Source organism: Pelecanus crispus, chromosome Z (assembly GCF_030463565.1).
Source record: "Pelecanus crispus isolate bPelCri1 chromosome Z, bPelCri1.pri, whole genome shotgun sequence".
NCBI classification, from domain to species: domain Eukaryota; kingdom Metazoa; phylum Chordata; class Aves; order Pelecaniformes; family Pelecanidae; genus Pelecanus; species Pelecanus crispus.
In genome coordinates this window covers 30,323,559-30,347,664 of record NC_134676.1, presented here as the reverse complement: position 1 = coordinate 30,347,664, position 24,106 = coordinate 30,323,559, and the positions used below count along the sequence as shown (strand labels likewise).

The 24,106-nt window shown below is 43.1% G+C and overlaps 2 protein-coding genes across 16 annotated transcripts in view; one reads left to right on the top strand and one right to left on the bottom strand.

Annotated features, from left to right (window-relative positions):
* DOCK8 (dedicator of cytokinesis 8) overlaps window positions 1–7,729 on the bottom strand; it is a 94,676-nt gene extending 86,947 nt beyond the window's left edge. Inside the window, exon 1 of the mRNA XM_075727029.1 lies at window positions 7,709–7,729. The gene's annotated coding sequence lies outside the window, so the exon portion shown is untranslated. The remainder of the gene's footprint in view (window positions 1–7,708) is intronic.
* An 8,796-nt stretch (window positions 7,730–16,525) lies between these two features.
* LOC104039204 (zinc-regulated GTPase metalloprotein activator 1A-like) overlaps window positions 16,526–24,106 on the top strand; it is a 33,586-nt gene continuing 26,005 nt past the window's right edge. For 7 of the 15 annotated variants that reach the window (XM_075726931.1, XM_075726926.1, XM_075726923.1 and 4 more), the window contains exons 1-5: window positions 16,526–16,640; window positions 17,802–17,888; window positions 18,780–18,876; window positions 20,088–20,179; window positions 23,287–23,346. In XM_075726931.1, the coding sequence (XP_075583046.1) occupies window positions 16,529–16,640; window positions 17,802–17,888; window positions 18,780–18,876; window positions 20,088–20,179; window positions 23,287–23,346 (448 nt within the window). In that variant the 5' untranslated portion in view covers window positions 16,526–16,528. Of the gene's footprint in view, window positions 16,641–17,801; window positions 17,889–18,779; window positions 18,877–20,087; window positions 20,180–22,588; window positions 22,621–23,286; window positions 23,347–24,106 lie in introns of those variants that run through there. The other 8 variants (XM_075726927.1, XM_075726925.1, XM_075726920.1 and 5 more) reach the window with 6 other exon arrangements.

Sequence of the window (24,106 nt, the reverse complement as noted above, 5' to 3'; positions counted from 1 at the left end):
GCAAGTTTGCTGATGACACAGCACTGGGTGGAGTGGCTGATGCACCAGAGGGTCATTGTGCCCTTCAGAGGGACCTCAGCGGGCTAGAGAAATGGTCTGACAGGAACCTCACGAAGTTCAACAAGCAGAAGTGCAAAGCCCTGCACCTGGAACATCTCCATGCACCAATATATGCTAGGGGTCACCCAGCTAGAAAGCAGCTTTGCAGAAAAGGACCCGGGGGTCCTACAGGACCATGATCATGTTGGTCCTCACAGACCATGACTTCAACCAAGTTGAACATGAGCCAGCAATGTGCCCTGACAGCAGAGAAGGCTAATGTTTTCCTGGGGTTCACTAGGCACAGTACTGCCAGCAGGTTGAAGGAGATGATCCTTCCCCTCTGCTCAGTGCCAGTGGGACATGCCTGGGTTCTATGCCCAAGTCTGGGCTCCCCAGTACAAGAGAAACATGGACATATTGGAGACAGACCAGCCAAGGGACACAAAAGTGATGAAGGGATTGGAGCATCTTTTCTATGAGGAAAGGCTGAGAGAGCTGAGACTGTTCAGCCCAGAGAAGGGAAGGCTCAGGGGAGGTCTTATCAATGTATACAAATATCTGAAGGTAGAGCGTAAAGAAGACAGAGCTAGGATCTTTTCAGTTCTACCCAGTGACAGAACCAAGGCAATGGACACAACCTGAAACACAGAAGGTTCCACCTGAAACACTTTTTTTACTGTGAGGGTGACTGAGCCCTGGCACAAGTTGCCCAGAGAGGTTGTGGAGTCTGCCTTCTTCAATGTCTTCAAAAGCTGTCTGGACATGGTCCTGGGCAGCCTGCTCTAGGTGGCCCTGCTTGAGCAGAGGGTTGGACCAGATGACCTCCAGAGGTCCCTTCCAACCTCAACCATTCTGTGATTCTGTCAAAGAAACAAGCAGATGCTTTGGGCAGTTTATAATCTATCCCTGTAAACTGGAAATGGGAGATACATGCTCCAGCAATTGGGAAAAAACACATGTTGAACTCAGCTGAAAAACTGGAAAAAATTTAACATAAAAGTTAATGAAAGGTGAAAAAAGTGTAATGATATTTCTGAAAGACAACTAGCTCAGTAACTCCTACAGCCAAACCAAAAGGCTCTCAAACAAAACCGTATGCAGGAACAAGACTAGGCAGCCTTACCTCAGTGCCCAGTAAGATCATGGAACAGATTCTCCTGGAAATTATGTTGAAGCACATGGAATACAGGGAGGTGATTAAAGACAGCCGTGTGGCCTCACCTAGGGCAAATTGTGCCTGACTAATCTAGTGGCCTTCTACAATGAAGTGACTGCATCAGCGGACAAGGGAAGAGCAAGTGATATTAACCACCTGGGCTTCTGTATGGTCCCTCACAATTTTCTTACCTCTAAATTGGAGACATGTATTTGATGGATGGACTGTTAGTTGGATAAGGAACTAGCTGGATGGCCACATCTAAAGAGTTACAGTGAATGGCTCAAAGTCTAAATGGAAACCAGTAATGAGTGGTGTTCCTAAGGGGTAAGTACAGGGACCAATACTATTTAATATCATCATTAATGACATAGATAGTGGGAATGACTGCACCCTCAGCTAGTTTGGACAACATCAAGCTGAGTGGTGCAGTTGATTCACTTGAGGGACACGATGCCATCCAGGGAGACCCTGACAGGCTTGAGGGGTGGGCCCATATGAACTTCATGAAGTTCAACAAGGCCAAGTGCAAGGTCCTGCACCTGGGTCAGGGCAACCCCAAAGATCGGTACAGACTGGGGGATGAACGGATTGAGAGTAGCCCTGCAGGGAAGGACTTGGGGATATTGGTGGATGAAAAATTGGACACGAGCTGGCAATGTGTGCTTGCAGCCTGGAAGGGCAAATGTATCTGGGCTGCATCAAAAGAGGTGTGGCCAGCAGGTTGAGGGAGGCGATTCTGCCCCTCTACTCCACTCTGGTGAGAGTCCACCCAGAGTACTGCGTCCAGCTCTGGGGTCCCCAGTACAATAAAGACATGGCCCTGTTAGAGCAGGTCCAGAGGAGGGCCACAAAAATGATCAGAGGGCTGGAACACCTCTCCTCTGAGGACAGGCTGAGAGAGTTGGGGTTGTTCAGCCAGGAGAAGAGAAGGATCTGGGGACATTTCCTGAGGCCTTTCAGCACTTAAAGGGGGATTATAAGAAAGACGGAGAGAGACATTTTAGTAGGGCCTGTAGTGACAGGACAAGGCGTAATGGTTTTAAACTAAAAGAGGGTAGATTCAGACTAGATGTAAGGAAGACATTTTTCATGATGAGGGTGGTGAGGCACTGGACTAGGTCTTCCAGAGAAGTTGTGGATACCTCCTCTCTGGCAATGTTCAAGGTCAGGTTGGACGGGACTCCGAGCGACCTGATCTAGTGAAAGACATCCCTGCCCATGGCAGGGGGGTTGGACTATATGATCTTTGAAGGTCCCTTCCAATGCAAACCTTTCTCTGGTTCTCAGAGGCAAACCTGATCTTTATATTCCCTGTACATGCAGCTCCAAGTAATTTGCTCTGAAGGATTTAAAAAATCAGCTACTCATTTATTTTTACAGAAGTCTAAGAAAACTGGCCATTTACTATAAACTGTTACTAAAATATTATTATACATAACATATGAAACTTATATACATCCTACTTTTTTATCTTTAATCTGTTATTTGTGTTTAATATTCTCTGTACCAAATACAAAACCACTATTATTTCACACATGTAGTATGTAAGGAGTAGTCTTTCCCATAGCAATTACAAATAGGAATTTTTTAACCTCTCTTAAAAGGCATAATGCCCTTTATATTTATGGTATGGGTTTTAGATGAATTCAAATGTGTTATTATTTGACCATTGGAAAAACTGTCTTAAATATAAATCTGCAAAGGCTTATTAACTTGAGTTATCCTCACACTAGGTGCAACTCATTCTCAGGGTGCAACTCATTAGAGTAAAGCAGGATTCAACCCTTGCATCAAGTGTGCTCTCCTTTGTGACTCTATTTCTGGAATTAGGTTGACTCAGTAAAAACGAACACAGGATTTTTAATACTACCACTGTCCTGACATTACATATTATAAGGCTATGACTCAATGGTCATGCTTGATAAGAAGGATGTATCTACAAGCAGCTTTTAAAAGTTGATAAAGTATGAATGTGCATTTTAGGTATGCAGCAAACACATGGAAAATGCCTTTGCTATTAGCACACTGGTAATTTTTTTAAGGTTTTTATGATATATTAATTTATGTAAGAAACAGACTATGAGAATTTACCACACCTTTTTAAAAATGAACTAGATCTTTATACTTACTATATAAATCTACTGTACACACAAAGGACTGAGGCTTTTCCTGCAGCTTATTTAATATATTTAAAGTTTAAAAAGAAAAATTAATTAAAAGAAATAGCTTGGCCTATACAATGGAGTTCTGGACAATGCTTTTAAGTAATTAGCATTTTATTATATGTATATAGCAAGGGTTTTATTGAAATTCAATCAAAAGATGCTGGCCTCAGCCTCATAAAGGGGTTGCACCAAACAGAAATCTGCTATACATACACAGAAGTACATGGGAAATGGCCTGTTCTGCCACTGAAACCATTATGCAGCGTACCTGACCCCTCTGCAATAGCCTTTGCCATTTTGGACAATTTCTTGTGAGCCTTCAGAACCAAGACTTTGTACAATACAAGCTTTAAGCTGACCTTTTCATTTCAGGTAGAAATAATTTAAAAGTATTGTCATCATTAATGGAAAGTAGAATTCATGGTACTATTTGAGAATTAGGTAGGGGTTTGACTTTTATTGTAAGCTTTTTAAAATTTGAAATCTTTAGCTAAATGTTTGCTTTAATATTGGTTGTGTGCATTGTTTGTTTTTTTAAATATAAATCTATGCATGTAAACTGATCCTTAAGTACACTTCTTAAAACTAGAACAGGAAAAGAAAACTTTGCTTGGCAACTGGACAATATCAGGGCCAAGGAAATGAAATGATAGAAGTAAATGCTAAAAATTTGTTTTATAACACTTGTAAAATGCAGACATTTGTTGCCTGTAGAGACCAGTTGAGGAGTATGTCTATTGGGAGGGTTTTTAATTGCATGAATCACATGACTGAAAGTTAAGTGATACGTTAGGGAGCTGTATTGCTGCACTTAATAGTTTTCTGCTTTGTAATTTATGTGTTGAAATGTTCTGAACGTACAGCATTGGTGGCCAGGGCCCCAGCAAGGTGCCTAAAGCACAATTTTCTTCACTTGAAGTCAAACCAAGTAACTACTACTGCAACATCTATGTGGAAGATAAAATAGTAAACTACACTAGCTAAATAAAAGTAATAAAAATAGAAAATCTCTTCAGTGAATGCTATGTTTATCCTAACACACTGCTGAGCCAAAGTGATTAAAACCCAGCTTTTATGGTCTCTCAGATGTACACTGCTCAGTTGGAATATGTTAGAGCGCACACTTTCAGCAATGATGGGTTGTTTTTTTCTCAGCAGTTTACAAAATTATTTTTCAACTTTCTTGGTTTCTGGGTATAAATACTGTGATTGGAAAGTAGACACATTTACAACATGCAATCTGGATACCTTCTAATTACTGTCTAGGACTCAACTCAACGAGGATGATCTGCTTTTTCATGTGGCATGCTGGCTTCCAACCACCACAGACACCTAACACTCTCGGAAAGCACCATAAAGGTCTCCTGGTGTTGCACATTAATGAGGGTTTTCTTTCCCTTCCTTTGTCCGACGCAGGAGGCCATTTGGAAAGACAGTTACAACTTACTTTTAAGCGATACTTTAGGCTTCATTTCAAAGAACATAAAAAGTTGGACAGGAATTTGATTTCTCACATAATAAAAAAAAATGTTATTTGAAGAGGATGTTTTCTGACGTCCTGCTCAGCTTTCAGGAACTTAGCTCTGGGTAAAACACAGGTAACTAGCAGGAATGCTGCCTAACATGAGGGACACTAAAGGCTTGCTTCTTCACTTCTACATATGAGGTGAACACCATTCTACATAAAAGTTATCCCATTAAAACAGAAGGAACTACTCACATACATGCATTAAAAACATATATGCAAGTCTTTGCATAATTAAAAAAGGCAGGAAGCAACAGGTTGGGGCAACAGACATCAGATGGGTGGAAGGAAAAATAAAGTGATAGGAAGACATGATTGTGTGGGCAGGTTGCATATGCAACTTACAAGTTTGGAGGCATTTGCAGGCCTGATTTCAAAGTTTGACCTTGTTTTAAACACATGTGATGCTTGCCATGTAACAGCTATTCCTGAAGCACCTGCAATTCCAGTGCTCATAATCACACTAACTCACACTAACTTTAAATCATGACAAGACCACTAACACGATGTTTTGGATCACGTCATTGCTAATTTTTTACAGAATGGTGTTTAGCATAGTTTGTAAGGTGGTCAGAGATCTATCACGCTTCACTGAACACAGCAGGGTACACCTTACGTAACTAGCAGGGAGGTGGCTGATGTCATCTTACTGAGGAACCAGCGCAGAGCCTAAAATTCTGCTGGTCCTCATAAATACAGTACATAGCTTACTCAAGCCACTGGCAAGAGAAAGAGTGAGAAAGAGAAGAGCTTGCATGTGAATTTGTAGCAAATGGACAGTAATTATACAGGCAATGTAATAACTCCTGTAAATGATGCCTTGCCACCGTCCAACTTTCACTAAGAGTTGCATTTTGACAAAGTAAACTCAGGAACTCTGAAGAAAGAGCAACAAAATTTTACAGCTGTAAATTAGCCTTTTGTGTACAGGCAAGAAAGCTAACACACTGACCTATTATTCCTCTCATTTTGAAAATTCCTTTAAAAAAATCACAACACACCGTATTAAAAACAGTTCTTGTGAAGATGTATCTCTCTACTGTCAGTAGAACAAACTGCACTTGAATCATGTAAAAATGACTTGTTCCTTTTGAAGGGAAACATGATGTTCTGCTAGCAAATATGTGTTATTTCTATCATACTGTGTAACAGAGAACATTGTTACTTGCAAAATAAACATGCAGGTTGTTAAATTGGAATCATATTCAGAACATGGTAAGTAACATATTTGAACATTTAATTTACTACAAAAAATATTTAATATTTCACTGTTGAATCAAAAGAAAAATTTTGAAAAATTATAATGGTTTAAATAAAATGGTTTAATTTCACAACAGTTCTTACTAGCAAAACTTTTGTGAGCCTTTGTGAAATGAAGCCAGATTCATTGTTACGATTCCACTACTTTGTAAGGCTTTAGTCATACAGATGAACAGTGACCATCACCACAGCTGGGAAAAGCTGCCAGAAGGCTGACCCTAAAAATAGGAAGAAAGAAAATAACCCAAACCCTCTAAATATCAGCCAGTTATGCTCTTTATTCAGGCAAGTCTCCAAGTGATCAGGAATGGTGGCAGGATCACGTAGTGAACTGCTCATCTGATGGCTTCTCAATATGATGTCTCACTCCTGTGAATATTCCACCATAAACTTCAAATGAATTCCCAAAGGATACAGAAAGGTACACTGATGCGTATTCTACCATGGGAAAGGCACATCACAGCGGAGCTAATTTTATCCTCTGCGACTGCAAACCCCATGTGTTCCAATAAACTGCTGAGGAGGTGGAGTTTCTCTGCATACTTTTCTCTCTGGCACAGAGACTTATCCTCAGTTTATATTACCATTATGCTATTTGTTCTTTTATGTGTCAGCAAACTCAGTTACCTCGTACTTACATCAACACCCTGGAAACACGTTTTTTGTCTCAGATGACAAGAAAAGAAGGCCCCTGTGTTTTCCTTTAACCTAACAATATGAAAGTAATTGTCTTGGTTTCTTACTGCCACCACAGAGCACAGACCAGCTGAGAGTCAGCACTTCCCTGGGAAAAGACACCGGAGTCTAGCAGACTGCAAGCTCCGTCGCGAGAGTATGGTGTTCCAATAGCTGAACTCTAATATATTTGGTTTAGGGAGGGAAGAGGGGAGGTAGATTTGTTTTCAGTCACCAGGAGGACTTTTTCTGTTGATGAAAGGGTGGAAAGAAAAAAAAAATCCCGGGGATGTATGTCATTGTCGTATTGATGCCCTACACAAAACCCTCCTTTTCCAGCAGCGCGAATTTAAGCACCGGGTCATTTGGCCGCTGCGTGCGGAGGAACCCCAACCCTCGGCCCCGCCGACAGCGAGCAGCCCCTCGGCGGGCTCGGCCTTGCTGGGACAGACCTTGATGGGGAACAGGCTCCTGGGGCGAGACGGGACGCTTCTTCCCTGCCGGCGGACGCGAACCCATCGCCGGCTTCGTCTGTGCAGCGTCCGTCGGCGCAAGCCGAGCTGCCGAAGCGCGCCCCGGAGCTGCAGCTCGCCGGGGCCGGGCGAGGAGCGGCGGGCCCCGCCGAAGCTCGCCGCTCGCCGGCCGCAGGAGCAGGCGGGCGGAGGCGGGGGGGTGCCCGCCCGGAGGCTGGCCGGCGGCCAGCGGCGGCAGGGCCAGCCGGGCTATCTGGAGCGGGCAGGCGGCTCCACGCCCCGGGGGTCTCCCGAGGAGGGGCCGTCCCGCCCCCGCCCCCGCTCCCGCAGACCCGCTCGCCTGCCTCGGCCGGGTCTCAGGCTGAGGCTGGCGGGGAGCAGTTGCGAGGTAACGAGGAAAGCCCCTTACCTGTTGAGTTTCAGGGCGAACGCCCTCCTGTCCGCGGCGGGTAAAGTCGCCATGCGGGAGAGCAGCCGCGGGTGTCGGCTGCCGGCGAGGACCGACGCCGGCTGTACGCACGGAGGGCGGCTTTATTTTATTTATTTATTTCTCTTAATTGCGTGCTCCGGGCTAACACCCCGACGGTCTTCTGACAGCTCTGGGTGGCAACTTCCGCATTTCACCTTCCTCACCGAAATCGGCCGGAGTGGGAGGGATCTGACCCCGTGCACCGCTGGCTTCTCACCCCCGCCGCCGTCTGCCCCCCGGCCCCCGCAGCCCGGGCGCGCTGCGCCTCCCCGCCACGGCTCCCGCAGGCTGCCCGCCGCGGCCGCAGCGCACCGGGGCACCGGGAGCGGGCACGAATGTCACCGCCCTCTTTAAGACAGGCGACCCCCGAACCGCCCCGTGGGTATTCTGGAGGGAAGCGAACCGCCCCGTGGGTATTTTGGAGGGAAGCGAACCGCCCCGTGGGTATTTTGGAGGGATCCGGAGGGAAGCGGCGGGGACGGCAAGCATTTAGGCAAGCGCAAGAGAGGAGGGAAGACACCTTGTACCCGTGAACGCGCACGGCTGCGGAAACCCGTGCGCACCGTCCCAACCCCTTTGCTTTTGGAAGCGGCGGCGCGGCTGGCAGACATCCCCGCCCGGGGGGCCAGCGCTGCTCTGCGGGGGCGGGCGAGGAGGCAGCGGGCACCGCTGGGCACCGCTGGGCGCCAGACCGGCCCCGCACCGCCCCCGGGCGCTGCCGATCCAGCCCGTCCTCCCCCGGCGCAGCAGGCGCGGCCGCCGGGCAGGGCCGGGCAGGGCTGCCCAGGGCTGCCCAGGGCAGGGCAGGGGCAGGGCAGGCCGGTGCCCATCGCTCTTCGGGCAGGGGAAGTAGCCAGGGTCCTTCCTTCGGCCCCGCTGGCACACGGACGGAGCTGTTCGGGCAGGTAGAGACAGGAAAGTGTAAGACCAAAACAGATGCCGGCTCATTTGCCTGGGATGATATTTTGCCAACGCTCACGTGCACCCAGGATGTGCGTTTCTCTTACCCCTAAATTACTTGAGTGTGTAAGGAAAACTCACGCATACCAGCACCAGATACCAGCTCAGCTTGGCACAAAGTGGGCCCCGCTGCTGCTGCCTTCACCTGCACGTACAGCTCAACAAAAGGCCGTTTTTAGTAAGTATCTTGTGGTTGTGTCACAAAGTGATGTTTCCTGACTGGTATTTTTCTCTCAGCCTTGGTGCAGATTTCACTGCTTCTGCAGATAAGCAGAACTCGGGCTTCATTTGAAAGGGGAAACAGAAGCCAAACGTGGTTTCTGCAGGGGAATTCTGGGGTAGCAGAGGCAATTCAGTTTTACGTTGTCCTGTTTTTATTAAATCCATGCTTTGTTGGCAACAACATTAGGATTCACCCATTCAAAGGCAGTCATAGCTTGTCTCTCCATTCCCAGTGAGCTGCAGGGTATCTAGAGGGAAACGGTTTGATTTGAGGCGAGGAATAGAAGACTGTCAAACACTGAAGGCCTAAAATTGTGCTATAACAATTACCTCTTACCCTGCAGGATTCACCCTTCTCTAGAGCACTAGAGCACTAAGTATGGGTGGTCTCAAATATGACTGTTAACCCCCATGGTCTTTGAAGAGCAGTGGCTATGTGCTGTTAGGGAAGTGCAGAAAGGCTGAAGATGTGAAAGACTTAACAAAAACCAGAAGTAAATAAAAAGAGTTGAAAATGGAAACAAATATGGATATAATTTGGGGGAAAATACCCTCAAGGATCTACAGCAGAATAAGATCTCAGATATGAGTCTGAAAACCTCAGAAAGAAAATATCAAAATCTACTATTAATAGAATGGTATCAACTAACAAACATTTGCTTTGCAAAGAATAAATTAGACACTTTATTGCACAGCACTTACCCACCACACCCCTCCTTTCTTTACCTCAGGTGTAATTTGAACTTAAATATCACTTAGTTACAAATCACCAATATGTAGCTATGATCTGGCATGTGTGTTGATGACAAGAAAACTCTGGAGCACCTGAGATACTGGCTGTGGCACGCCACTGCTCCACACCACCTTTCCTGTGGTCTGCACTTGCATGTGCCTCTTGAAAGATGGCCACTGCCTTCACAACTCTCCTCAGCGCACAAACTGGCTGCGGTTTTACTAGATGTGTTAGATGTGTTAGACGTGTGCTTTACAAGAAACTCAAAGCATGCAACCTGCCTTCTGACAGGTGGCTGCAATCACATTGTGTCAACAGTGGAAAGAAACAAGAAAAATGTAACCTTTTTTTAATTTTAGTAGACCCATGTAATTTAAATGGACATACCCATTTTTGAGAGCCTAATCTAAGACACCCAATATTTGATTCTTTCCTGGATCAATGGTATGCATTTCTTACCTACTCTACTTGCAGTCGAGGGCCTCAGCACCGTTAAAATCTACGCATCCAAAATCCAGCTGAAGTATTTATTTTAACATCTTTGCCTTTCTAGTATACTTACTCTCTTTGCTCTTACAGGAAATTGGTGGACGGAGGAGCTCCTTCTCTCCCATTTGCTTTTCAGAATTTTAGCTTAGAGATTAATATAAACCATGCTCTCCGTAAGAAGCCATGCAATAGCCATGAAATAAATACCAGTTTGTCAGTTTCCCATGCTGTCTAGACCACTGCAGGCTGGGCAAGAAACATTTCTTATGTACTTTTCGCACACATCGAGGTGGACTCTCTCAGTTCCACCTCATTCTATCTCCCACATAAATGAAGGGAAATCAAAGGAAAAAATGTTACACAGTTCTCCACTAGTACAGCCGGTCCTTGCTATCACATGAAATTGCTTTCTGGTAGCTTAACCATGCATTATAGGTAACATGTCACTAGAATTGCTGCTCATCCACAGTAGGAAGTCAGGTCTTTTCTGTTTCTCAAAATACCGCGTTTGAAAACCATAACCATCCTTTTCATTGTTTAATTGCAAAAGCTTCCATGAAGTGCTATGCCTATCTTTCTAGCAACTTACAAGCTAAGGAGGAGAAAAGGAAGCAAGGAAAAAAAGCAGGTACCTCCATTAACCATTCTGTACATTGTCTGGTTGTAGAGACAGTAAGGCAATAGTTTTGGTATTAGATAGGTTTCACACCCGTCTTTCTGTTCACTGCAGGTCCCACAAAAAGAATTGGATGCTCTTCCTTTACTGCAGCCTGTGGTTAATTTGGTTTGGGGTGTTGTTTTGTGTTTGTTTGTTTAAGAGCGGAAGATGTTTCTTCTTCTAGCTGTACCTCCAGAACTGCTAACTACTCAAGAAGAAACCACTACCTCATTTTCTATTGAAGCTATAAAAAAGAGTCCAGGCTTCATTTTAACAGCTCATGTGGCCTTCCTTCATGGCCAAATCTGGCCACACAAATAGAGCTAGCAGCAATGCAGATACCATCTCAACGTGCACAAATACACCCATTTATGAATGATACAACTATTTATTTTGCATTTTCATACACTCTTGGTAAGCGTGGACAGAAGGATTACTCAAAAATATTTTGTCACATGCATGAAAAAATGCCTGAGGAGACACACAAAAGTAAGGTTTCCAAAACTGCCAGTATATTCAGCAGGTACAGACCAAACACTTAGATTATTTTAAGTTTTCATCTTTATGGGTGAACTGAATTATCAGCAGCCTACTTCAGCATATGAGCAGCAAAACTCATCAAATACTCCTTTTCATCTATTATGTCAGCAATTCCATTGCCTTTTTGGGGGGGGGGGGGGAGAAAAAAAAAAAAAGGAATTTTATCAAGAAACTTTGTATGGTTTTAACTCATTGGAGTACTACCACATGAGATGTTGGTAAACTGATTTTTTTAAACTATCTTATGCAATGAAGCATTGTCAACAGTACTGGTCTAGCACACTGTTAAACACTATTGTTTGAATTCCTGCAACAAACCAACCTACTATATACAAGGTCATGCCTTTAGAACAAGAAGAACAAGATCTTTCCCATCAGGAAATTAAAAACATTATATCAAATCAGGTGCAGGTGAAGGCAGCACAAAATCAAAAGTGAAGAGAACAATGCAGCTCAGAACAGACCATGGTTTTCCAAACCTAGCTTGCTTGGATTGCAGGAGCTGTTGGTGGGCCTTGTATACGATACAGTAGGCAGCATGCACACATTCCCCATTTACTCGTCCCCATCCTCCTGTCACACACACATCTATCCCAAATGGTGGTCCTAATCACCACTGCATCACTTCAGCCCTAGAATCAGCCACAAAACTGCAGTTTCCTCTCATTCCACTGGGGCTTCTGGTCCTCTCACCAGGCTTTGGTCTTCAAAGAGCAGCTGAGTGGTGGTAAGGACAGCACAGCTTGGGCACCTGCTTCTGGGCAGAACAGCTACTGCTGCGTGTTGTTGTGAAGGAGTCTGCAAGCTGGGGTTGGAGAAACGCTGAAAGAGACAACAATCATCATGTCTATATGCCACCTACCAGGGGATTTTTTTTCTGTTAAGACACGTATTTCCAAACATCTTTTCTTAAAAGAGTAACTTAGCAGTCACTTCTTCACCGGCAGGGGTATCCCTGCAAGGAATATTGCATGACATGAGTATTACAGCATCACAGCCCATCATTACACACAACTTTGTGGCTCAGGATAGCCACGGATGACAAAGCCCTGCTGAAGCTTTAAGTGTCACCTGCTTATTTGTAGAGGATGTACCTTTGGTACTCAACCAGCAACTGAGTTAAATTCATGGGAGCTTTCTCACTATCTTCTAGAATGGTAAGTTTGCATCCCTGGCAAAATACAGCAGTGGTATATAACTGCAGTAACGAGTAACTGTTATCCAATTACCTCGTAAGATATCTGGATGTTTACACCAACAGGAAAACTGTGATGATCTCAGTACCTGCCAGCAACACACAATGCCTGTTGATGTTTGCTCATATTCCACCTTCCTATGACATCACTGACTAGAAGAGTACAAAGTAGCCAGAGCAACTAGACACTCCCTCCTTGAAGCTGACATGCCATCAGGTTCAGTGCTCTCGCTGGCATGGATCTTGACTGCATCCAATAAAATCTAAGTGATGTATTCAAGATTGTTTTAAACAAAAGATATTATATGAAATTTAGTAGGCTAAATGAGAAAAATAAGTGTAATTTTCCACTACTCCTACTGATGTATTAAATAGATTGGCAGTGAAATACTGAATCTTCCTAAAAAAAAAAAAATCACTCCTACTTTTAAGTTTCACTTCTGTGTTAGTGAAACAGGAGAAAGGGAACTTAGATCACTTTGCAACCTTTGTTTTTTCATAAAACAATTGACTCTAAGAAAAAAAGGCTACATGAAAGCATATCTTCTTTTTCCATTTGTCTGTGTGAATTCTTCTGGAGACATAAGAATGTTACTGGCCAGACACTCAACAGAGGGTTTGTCAAAGAGAAATGTTTCTTTGCTCACCTTCGTAGTAAACAGAACTTAAGCAGAGACAACAATGATATTTTCCCTTACTCTCACCATCTTCTTACACAAAATTAGGCAACTTGCTAGACAATGTATGTTGATATTTAAATCCTGACTATAAGCCATACCTTTATTCTAATGTTCTCAGTTTCACTGAGTTTCACATCATAACAGCATATTGAGCACATGTGTCAAAAAATGCAGCAGTGATAAAAGCAGATGCACTGACTGAAGTAACGTAGGTGTTTCTCGAAGATCTTCCTTCTGTTACACATGTGAATAATCTGCATTCTTCAAAGAAAAATAAAGTCCCATTGTCAGGAGAAGCTGTCAAACCAAGTACAGATAAGATACAAATAGAGATAGTTTAATACAGAAACAGCTAAACACAGATAACAGGCAAGAAAGAAGTTAATGTACTCAGGGGAGTATTCAAATCATACTAAAATTATGCCTCTGCTTACCAGCTTACATTTTGAGATACACACAGACCTGCTCTGCAGCTACTGAGCTGATCACAAAACCAAACTTAATTTCTCTTTCCACCTTGTTTTGCAGGTTAACTATAATTAAAAAAATCTGGCATCATGGTATGAATTTGCAGCAACTCCTTTCTCTGTGATGCTGAACTACATTGTACTATACAGACTAGTAGTACCTTAAAGGAACCTCCTTCTCCAGCAGCCATGATGCTTTAAGACTGTCACATTCCACATAATGTTGAAATGCCAATGATTTTCTTTTCCCGTTGTTTCAATCAGGCCATGCTCCCCTTGCTCCTGTGTCAGGAATCAGTAAGTTGCAATGCTCTTCAGTGCATCCTCTTCCTTATTTTCATAGCTCTTAGCGTCTTCGTCCCCAATTCTCCTCAAAGAGTGACAGCCTTAAGCACTTGCGTCCATCGTCCAAATCAGTGTGAAGCAAACAGCTTTGCTATTTGGGAAGGTACTAGCTTCTTTCGGTTGCAGCCACCTAAAGTAATAATTCAATACAACTTCCTGGTACCCATCGACACTTAACTGCTTTCTGATGTTGTATATCTGGTCTACAAATACCTTAGAACAAAACACTCCAGCTGTGCCACCCAGATTTAGGTTTGTCATGCTCATTTTAACTGCCACCACAATAAAATACGCAGGTTTTGCATCTATCTTCACAAAGTAGGATTTATTACACAATTCAGCAGGAATGCAAAGACAGTTAGGACTTAGAGCAAAACTATAATGTTTGAATATAAACTTTGAAGAAACCAAAGGGAAACCCCAAAACCACAGTATTTATTTTAGGTAATTTTGTTCAAAGGAAAAATAATGAGCAGTGTCATGTGAACTGATGAAAAGCAGAACAGCTTAAAGAACCAGGACACTGGTTTCATCACCTTTTTCCTCCCCAATACCAGATGTCTCACTGACATGTAAATGAAATTTCAGTATTACAAACAGTCTCATTTTTGAAAGACAACTCTGTGATGCCAAGCTGCTAGTTCCCAACACCTTTCTGATTTTTTCTTCCTTTAACCCACAGCTTTCTTGCAGTGAAAATGTTAAAATTTTTCTTAATCAGTGCCTTAATAGCAGAACTATGTGATGTTCAGCAGTCTCAGGACAGCAAAAACACACACCATCAGTCATGGTTGTAACATATTGCTTTGAAAAACCGATCAGGTTCTTCCTTTAAAACAGGATGTGTCATACAAGGGGATGGACGAGCGGTTGAAACAACAACGCAAAAAGATGCATTTACCACGTATTGGTCCTAAAGCTCTATGAATCAACAGGCTGTATAATTATACCCTATAATGAACGGATGAGATTTACTGCCTTCCACAGTTAAGGAAACAGAAACTCCACAACTGATTCTTGTCAGCTACCCTTAGTTACGAAAGATTCCTAAGCCTTTCACCTTGCTAAACTTGACAGCTTCATGCTTGTGCCACTGCTGACATTCCACAGAACTGGCAGAATATTTATAGTGTAGGACAACATGAGTTATTTTAACTACAACCAAAGCAGAAAACCACATTTCTCTCACAAATCAAAATTTTAATAAATTTGCTTTTGAACTTACTATCTGGACAATCACGTAGCTGTAGGTATTTCTGTTGGAATAAATATGGTTGTCTCTCCAAGGACAAGCTGAATTAATGGACTATGTTAAATTACTTGATAACTTTTTAGACCAGACTTGCTTGTTATATATATGTCACATGCTTGTTATAATCAGAATGACTAAAGTAGAAGCAACTATTTAGAGTGGAATATAATCAAATATCATCGGTATTAAAGGAATGTTTTAACTTACACAAGTATAAGATGGTTCAAGGATAAACACTAAGTACATTTACTGCCATACAAGCCAACTAACAGACAAACATACTTTATCAGTCTGTACTCAAACGTTTGTTACTGGACCTTACATCGAGAGCAGAGAACCACACTTGGGTTTTGAGGAGTATGCATACGTCACTATGCATCAGGCAAATCTCTTCTCCATGCCTCTCCCAATGCTATTACATTTACACTATTTGATGTGAAGAAACAGGTGTTACCGATTTGATAAACCCATGGCCCACAAAAAGCAAGGGAGCGGACAACTCTGTTATAATTAACCATAGACATGTCTTATTACATGTACATGCCTCCTCACGGTATCTAATGGATAACAGAGAAAGCTAATATTCAATTTGTAGCTTAAATTTTATTTGATTATAGAAGACTGCCGTCTTCTGCACATCCACCCCGCACAAGGTTTGCTGACCAGAGCGGGACGCCTTCAGCGTTCCCCGCGGGTCAGAAGCGACATTCCTCTTCCTGAGAGCGGGCTGAGCAGGAGCAGGAGCAGCGGGCTGGGGGAGCGGCAGCGGTCCCTGACGCAGGCCCGCCGCCGCTCTGACCCGCCCCCGGCCGGTAACAGCCGGCCAACGGCCAGCCCGCGCGGGCACCCCCGCCCTGCGCCTGCGCCTGCGCCTGCGCCTGCGCGGCAGCACGCGCCTGCAGGCCGCCGTGGGGCGCATGCGCTAGAGGGGCGGGGCGGCGGGTGCCGTGGAACGCACTCCCGTCGTGCGTGTGACGCGCTGCCGCCCGGCGGGCGCGTGGCGTGGGCTGCGTGACGTCAGGCGGGCGCAGGTGAGTGGCGGCTCGCGGCCGGGGGCAGCGGGTGGCGGCTGGAGGGCGGGGGCGGGAATGCGGCTGAGGGGAGAGCGGCGCCCTGCGCTCTCCCCGCCTGGCAGCGCCGCCTCGCCTGCCCTGCCTCTCTCCCTCTTCCCCAGCCGGGGCCGGCCGGGCTGCGCCGCGCTGCCGGGGCCCGCGCTCTCATGGAGGACGAAGACTGCCCCGACCTGGTCCCGATAGACGCCGGCGGCGCGGAGGAGGCCGAGTCCGGCCCCAGCAGGAAGATCCCCGTGACGATCATCACGGGCTACTTGGGTGAGGAGCGGCCTGCCCCGCTTCCCGGCCCGCGGCGTGCCGCTCGCCCCGCCGCTGGGAAGAGCTGTGCGGCAGGCCTGCGGGCTTCGGTTTGTTGGCGTCGGGAAACCCCTGAGCGGGAGGCTGGGCTGTGGCGGGGCTCTGGGCCGCAGGGGCCGGCGGAGGAGTGCCGCGGCAGGCCTGACGGCAGCCTGCGTGCCCGCGAGTTGGGTGGGTAAGCGAGACCTGGTGGCACGGCTCCTTCAGCGCTTCGCCGCGTTTTCAGCGCAGTGTCCTCATGCCGTTCCAGTTAGATTTGCAGAACGATTTTGAACAGCTGCACAAGCTGTTGTTGCTGCTTGTGCAGGCTGCTTTTGTCCGTGTTCTGGGTCCGATTTGTTCTGGTCATCTTTGACACTAGCTTTTTGTCACTTAATGTCAGAATAGCGTGATGTGTTTGCCTCAGTTAAATGCAACCTGAATTGCCATCTTACAAATGTGAGGCTTAGCTTCCTTCTCTTAAACCAACGTGGTTATTGGGAGCTTCAAATCTAGTTATATGTAGTAAAGATCAGGTTAAATTTAGGATCGCCGGTGTTGTTCTAAAAGTTGTAACTTTGTACTGCATTGCACTCCCTCAAAAACCCTAAGGGCATGGAAGGAAGGTTGCTTTACCAAATTCCCCTAGTTGTGATCTTGTGCATGGGATGAAACTGTTAGTAATGTGCTGTTACAGAAGTTGTGAACTTGCTTAGCAATGCCTCATCTCATGGTAGCACAATCAGTGATTACTGATAGCAAAAGAGCTGGTCAGAAAAAGCATTGGGAGGTAGAAGAATAAGAGCACCTTTTGTTAAGAGAAACATAAAATTAGTTTTCTAGGAAAAGACTGTCTAGCTGGTAGGGGACATGTAAGTTTATCAAGCACTAACATTTAGTGAATGGAAAACTATGGGTCTTTTAAAGCTGAGATTTAATGTGCTGATAGTTCCATGAGGTCAAATGTCTACAGATTAATTTTTACAGTGTTATAATAGAATGCAGGATACAAGAATGAAAACTCATTTTTCAGAAAAGATCAGATTTATCTGAAGTGTGCACATGTGCAGTAGTATTTGCTTTTTATTTATAACTTAAGCTTTTTTTTTTAACATTTTAATAGAAATATGGTCTGTGTTCTAGGAGCCGGGAAAACAACTCTTCTAAATTACATACTGACAGAACAGCATAATAAAAGAATAGCGGTTATTCTGAATGAGTTTGGAGAAGGTATGTAAACCTGCAGAAACAATTTTTTTAGCTGTAAAATGACAAATATATTAAATTTCTGGAAATCAAGAACAACGGAGTTTTAAATCCATTACTGAAATTATTGACATACCTCAGAGTCTTCAGGAGGGCAAGAAGTCTTTTGGCTGGTGTTCATAAAATAATGCTATGCATTAATCTGTTTTGTACATAAATTCAGTCCCTCGGAGTCAAATAAATGAATATATCGCCCTGTTGGAAGTGCTGTACCTCCATTTGTCCTACTCAGTTTCAAGCAAACGGAAATTAAAATAACGTGTTGGTAGATAATATTTTATTTTCTTTCCTTTCCTCTCAGCCACTTACAGATCACAAATTATCCTAGACCCAGAAAACGGGGAGATGTGTGCTTGGTGTCTGTGGTTCTTCGAACTCTTTGCTTCCTTCTTAGGATTTTTAACTGTTATGGCTATAATTTCATATCTGTACCATAGTCAGCGTTGCTTACAGTTTGCACTGTGTTGGTGGTGTTTTGTGTGTTTGTTTTTATCAACAAAGACACATGCCACTTTTCTGGTCATGGTGCCTAAAATAAAGTGTGTAGACAGAGCCTTTATTTGATATGGAGGTAGAGGCTGACTTCCTTTTCTTTTAGCAAAGTTTGTGGCACTTATGTTGTACTTTCATCCTCTGGGTTTTGGTCTTTGTAGAACCAGCTTGACTTTGGCTTTTGAATTGCTCATAAAATGGGAAATACTAATTTCTAAAGAACATGTCAGAACCATGGTCTCAGAAGACAAAAATATAATCCAAGAGTAAAAATGCATACCAACTTGAATCTTTCACATCTCTTTTGCAAGCACTGTCATGCAAGTTTGTAGATTAAAATTATAGTACTACTTACATTTCCAGGAAGTGCCTTGGAGAAATCCCTGGCAATCAGTCAAGGGGGAGAACTCTATGAAGAATGGCTGGAGCTCAGAAATGGCTGCCTGTGCTGTTCAGTAAAGTAAGGAAGGACTATTGTACAAGTTCTTACAGTAGATTTTGGGGGGACTGAGGAAAGGAGAAGACATCCAGGATGTGATGCCTAAAACTGATGGTAGTATTGATTGAGACTTCTTTCGTTGGATAAACAAGAATTGGAATTTGGGGGATAGAAATTTATTTCCTTTTGCTGCCTTACTGGATTTGGACTTAGTGTCTTTCAGAAAAATAATCTAAATACCAACTTATATACCATTGGGGTATTGTAGGGTAGGGAGCTCTCCTTCTTCTGTTAGTATTATATGCTTGTATATAGAGAGCTAAATATTCGTGGAGGCTGGAACTAGGGCTCAAGTTTCCTCATTTTCACATGAAATACTTACTCTGTGTTTCGTTCTCTGTTGGTTAATACTTGAATATTGTATACCTCAGAAAGGGTGGAGGGAGACCCTTTGGTCACCTAATGAAATACAGTATTCCAAATTGTAAGCTGATGGTCACGTTAAAAAGCAGGAGTGTATTTGTTTCTTTGACATGTTTTTACCCTGTTTGTTTGAATGCTGGATTGTTTGTGCTAAATTTGTTAAAAAGGTGATGGCCTGTTTGTCCTGAAAATTTGAAAGAACTGGTCCTATGCCTTAAATTGGAATAGGAAGTGGAAAACAGAAGACCCTGTTGTGTTGTGTCCTATACTGGGATATGAGGAATGCTGCCATTGCTGCTACGTTTTATATACATTGGTTTCTTGTATAAAATGCCATACATTTCTGCTTCAGGCTGACTTCATCAGCAGAGATGTAAGTAAATGGCATGTCTTAATTTTGCTGTAGGTAAAGTGGAAAGGCAGAACATGGTTCATTTCCCCCACCCCCCTCTACACACCTTCTTCCTTTTTGTAAACTCAGCTGCCAAACCAAGTAGTCACACGTTTATGCAGCCCTACTGTTTCTTACAGGGTTTTCAGTGTTTGAAGACAGATCTTCATTTAAACCACCTTTATTATGCCTGTCCAGAGTAGACAAATACTATTTTCACACTAAAATGAAACAAAACTATAATTTGCCTGATATTAGAGCAGCAGCTTGATGACTGAATTTTCAGTGTAGACTGTAAGTCCTGACTCAGGCCTTCTCTTTGATGGTCCTGACACTGTGTTCTGCGTCAGAAGGTACATGTTTATACGTATTCTAGCTTGTTTTCTCTGTTCTCAGGTTTAATTGTTTCTTCTTACAGGGACAATGGTGTGAAGGCTATTGAGAACCTGATGCAAAGGAGAGGAAAGTTTGACTATATATTGTTAGAAACAACTGGTTTGGCAGATCCAGGTAGTTCACATTATGGTTTTCATAATCATGATAATTACTCTGTTCTTATGAAGTGCTTATTTGCTCACCAGTCAGTTCACTGTGCAAAATGTAATATAAAGTGGTGAGTTGTCAGGCACATGCTTTCATTGCCATATAGACTAAAACCAAATTGGGTAATGTGCAGAAGCAGGGTTGTGGGTGGGGTTGCTTGGTTGGGTGTTTTGTTTTGTTTTCTTGAACTTGCTCTAAAATTGACTCTAAAGCTTACAGAAATCCAGTTAAAATATATTTCTATCAAGAGAAGACACTGGGCTTGGAAAAGAGGTGCACACTGTGAAAATAGTAGTTTTCAATAGGCTTTTGCTGTTCTACATTGCTCCTTCTAAAGTATGAATTATTGGCATCTGATGTATTGTCACATTGGTTGTGATAGGCCTTGTATTTTGTGAAGTCATAAAATACGCTGCGAAATAGACATTCTTCTGGAAGGTACAGAGCAAGAGTAGAGATGTTACAAATTCCTTGTGTGCTCTTTAGTGATACTTATTATAAAAAGGTATGTAAACTTGAGCTTATGTTAGTAGTAGCTATCTAAAACAATTTTCTCTGAACCATCTCAATTAAAAAAAGTGTTGTTGATTGAGAGTGAAGGAAATTCTTATCAGAAATTCAGTTGTTTCCCATTTAGGAGACTGACACTTTCCAGCTCAAAGCTAAATAGTTGTCATGGTAAAGTAATTTTCTTCAAAAGAAAGGACATTGATTTGGCCTCTGTTACACGCAAATTCTATTTGAGTGAAATTGGAAAACTATTAAGCTTTTTGGTGAGGAAAAAAAAATCAATAGATACCAGAAAACCATTAGATGTTGTGGGCCTTGCTATATCTTGCATGAGTAAGCACTGTGAAAAACTCACAGGTATTTGGTGTTGATACAGAGTGATGTTTGGAGGACTGCATTTTGTCACTTCAGGTGGACAGTTTTAGGTGTTAGAATGAGTTTGGTTACTCTTTTTTTTTTTTTCTTTTTAATCTTTGCTTAATACTCTTAGCCTGCTCATAACTAAGGATATGATAATTGAAAAAAACAAGGACTGTTGTTACTGTCAGCTCCTCCTGACTTTCATATTGTGGCACTGATACATGTTGAATTGGTTTGTTTCATAACAAATTATGATTTTTTTTTTAAAAATAAATACACAGCACATCCTGCGGCTGCTAGAATCTGTTTTACAGGGCCATTTTAGCAGAAAACAGGAGTAGCATACTTCTAGGCCATGTGTAGTGCACAGGTATCAGGTCACAGATTCCAAGCCCTTGATAGAATGTGATCCCAGTTGTCCAAATACTTGTGGATTCTTCTTGATCAAGACTCACCAGTTTAGCATGTTCCATTTTACATTCTGAAGAAATACAAATAACTATACAAAGAAGAGAGAGTACTACATGTTTCATTATTCCAGAAGCACCTCATTTGGATGGAAATTCAGTGGATGATGAGGCTTAGAATGTAAAAAAAAACTAAAATCATCTAATCATAGAAAATTCAGTTTGGAAGGGGCGTTAGGAGGTCTTTGGTCCAACCTCCTGCCCAAAGCAGGGTCAGGTTGTTCGGGATATCAAGTTGTATATCTTTGTCTTTGAGGATAAACATGACACAACCTCTCCAGACAACCTGTTCTGTGCCTGCTTTTTCATGGTAAAAAAAAGTTTTTCTAATATATGTGGTCTGAATCTATCTTACCTCAATTTACTACAGTTTTCTCTCATCCTGCTGCCACAGCCTGGCTCAGTCTTCTCAGTGACTCACCTGTAGGTGAGTCTTAGGTTCCCCGCAAGCTGTCCCTTCTCCAGGCTGAACGAACCCAGTTCCCCAGCCTCTCCTCATAGCGCCTGTGCTCTGGCCACAACTGTCTTGGTGATCCTACGCTGAACTCACTCCAGTTTATTGATGTCTTTCCTATATGGGGAATCCCCATGCTGGAAGTGCTAGCCAGATGTGGACTTGAAAGTGCTAAATAGAGCAGAACAACCTCCTTCAGCCATGCTTCTGTTCCAGCAGCCTGGGTGCTTTTGGCCTTCTCTGATCCCAGGGCACACTGCTTGCTGAGCTTGCTGCCTACCAGGACCTGCAGGGACTTCTCCGTAGACCTACTCCCCAGCCAGTTTGTCACTAGCCTGTATCATTGCCAGGTGCTCTTTGTTCTTAAGTGCGTTACTTAACCTTTTTCCTTCCTGAATTTCATCAGGTTCTTGTTGGCCATTCCTGCCTGCCTGGCCTGGTCCCTCTGAGAGATAGCTCTGCCCTTAGGTGTATCAGCTGTTGCTTTCCGACTTTGGTGTTCTCTGCAAACTTGACAGGCATGTCTTCCATCCCCTCCTGAGTTCCTGGTAGAGATGTTGAACAGGATAGGTCCCAGGATAGACCCCTGCAGTACCCTACTTACTACCGACTTCCAGGTAGGGTATAACCCATTTAACTGCAACCTTTAGAGCTTAACTATCCAACCAGTTTTACCTAGTTGCCTTTCCAGTCAGACTGGTGATGTCCAAACTTGGTTACAACTTCAAAGATAGCGTTGAAAAATTTGCTAGAGGTGACATAAATGGCATGCAGTGCTCTCCCCTTGTCCACAGCTACAATAATTTTTTCACAGCTGATTTCTCCCAAATGTGCCAATTCCATTTTTCTTTAACTGTTTTATCTCCTTTTTTATCTCCTTTTTTTTTTTCTGTGTGTGTGCCATGACCTAGAAGCAGTGGCTGAAAGGTGAGGAGAGGGAGTACAGATTTTTTAAGAAATGAGGGACCCTTGGAGTATAGTAATGACAGATAACTGATATTACTGAGTAAAGGTAATTTAGACAACTTGCATGCATCTGGAATTGTGAGATTTTTAATGCTTTCTGTAGTCATAGCTGTTGATGTGCACACAAGTATAATGCTTTGGTAGCTGTTGTTAGATCAAGTGTGTGGTTGGGTGTTTGAATCTATGATGCTTTGTGAGTTTGGAAGAGTGTAGTTTCAAGCACAGCACTACAAACAGAATTTTTCTATGAAATGTTTGAATATTGATAGTTTACTGGAAAATGTCAATTTTGCAACTAAATGTACTGCACTTCTTAGGAGCTGTGGCTTCCATGTTCTGGGTTGATTCTGAGCTGGGAAGTGACATCTATCTTGATGGTAAGAAGGGCAAGCTTGTTTTCCAATGTATTGGCATTCCATGTCTGGATTTAGTGTAATGTATCCTTACCATTTAAGGCAAAGTTTCAGAAAATGTTTGAAATACATGGTCTTGGTTCTCACATCCTGAAATTTGACCACAGCAATCCAGTTGCTTATTCTGATGCTTGTTTTCTACTTGGTGAACTGTTTCAGTTTGCTAAATCCAGCAAAAGTTGTGTCATGTTTTGCTAAGGAATCAGATATGGAGAGATCTTGATTGTGGTGAAAGGGGGGAAAAAACCCTCATTAGTTAGATGTTATAAAACATTATTTAGGAGTACTATTACAGCTCTTATTACTTTTTTTTTTCCTTCCAGTGCAGTGTTTCTGAAATTGTTTCCTTTTTTCTGAACTCTTAACTTGTCAACATCTGGACTCTGCTGCCTTTTGTTTTCTGCCTTCTTTGCCTATTGTACTCTTGTTAGTGCTAGTTTTTGCTGTGTTCCATTAAAAATCTGAGTTTAATGTAATGTAAATGATCACTATATTAGATTAATATATTCATATATTAGATTAATATATTAAGAGCCTGTTGAATGTTGATTTTTTTTTTTTTTTGTTAAATGTAGGAAAACCCTGTACTTTTTCGCTTAAAAAAATATCCTACTAACATTTTGGTCAGTCTCTAGAATACCAATCTAGCCAAGGAAACAGTTGAATAGGAAACAGGTTCCTAAGTTTCTGCCAGAGAATTGCAGATTCCTGGTCACTTACAATC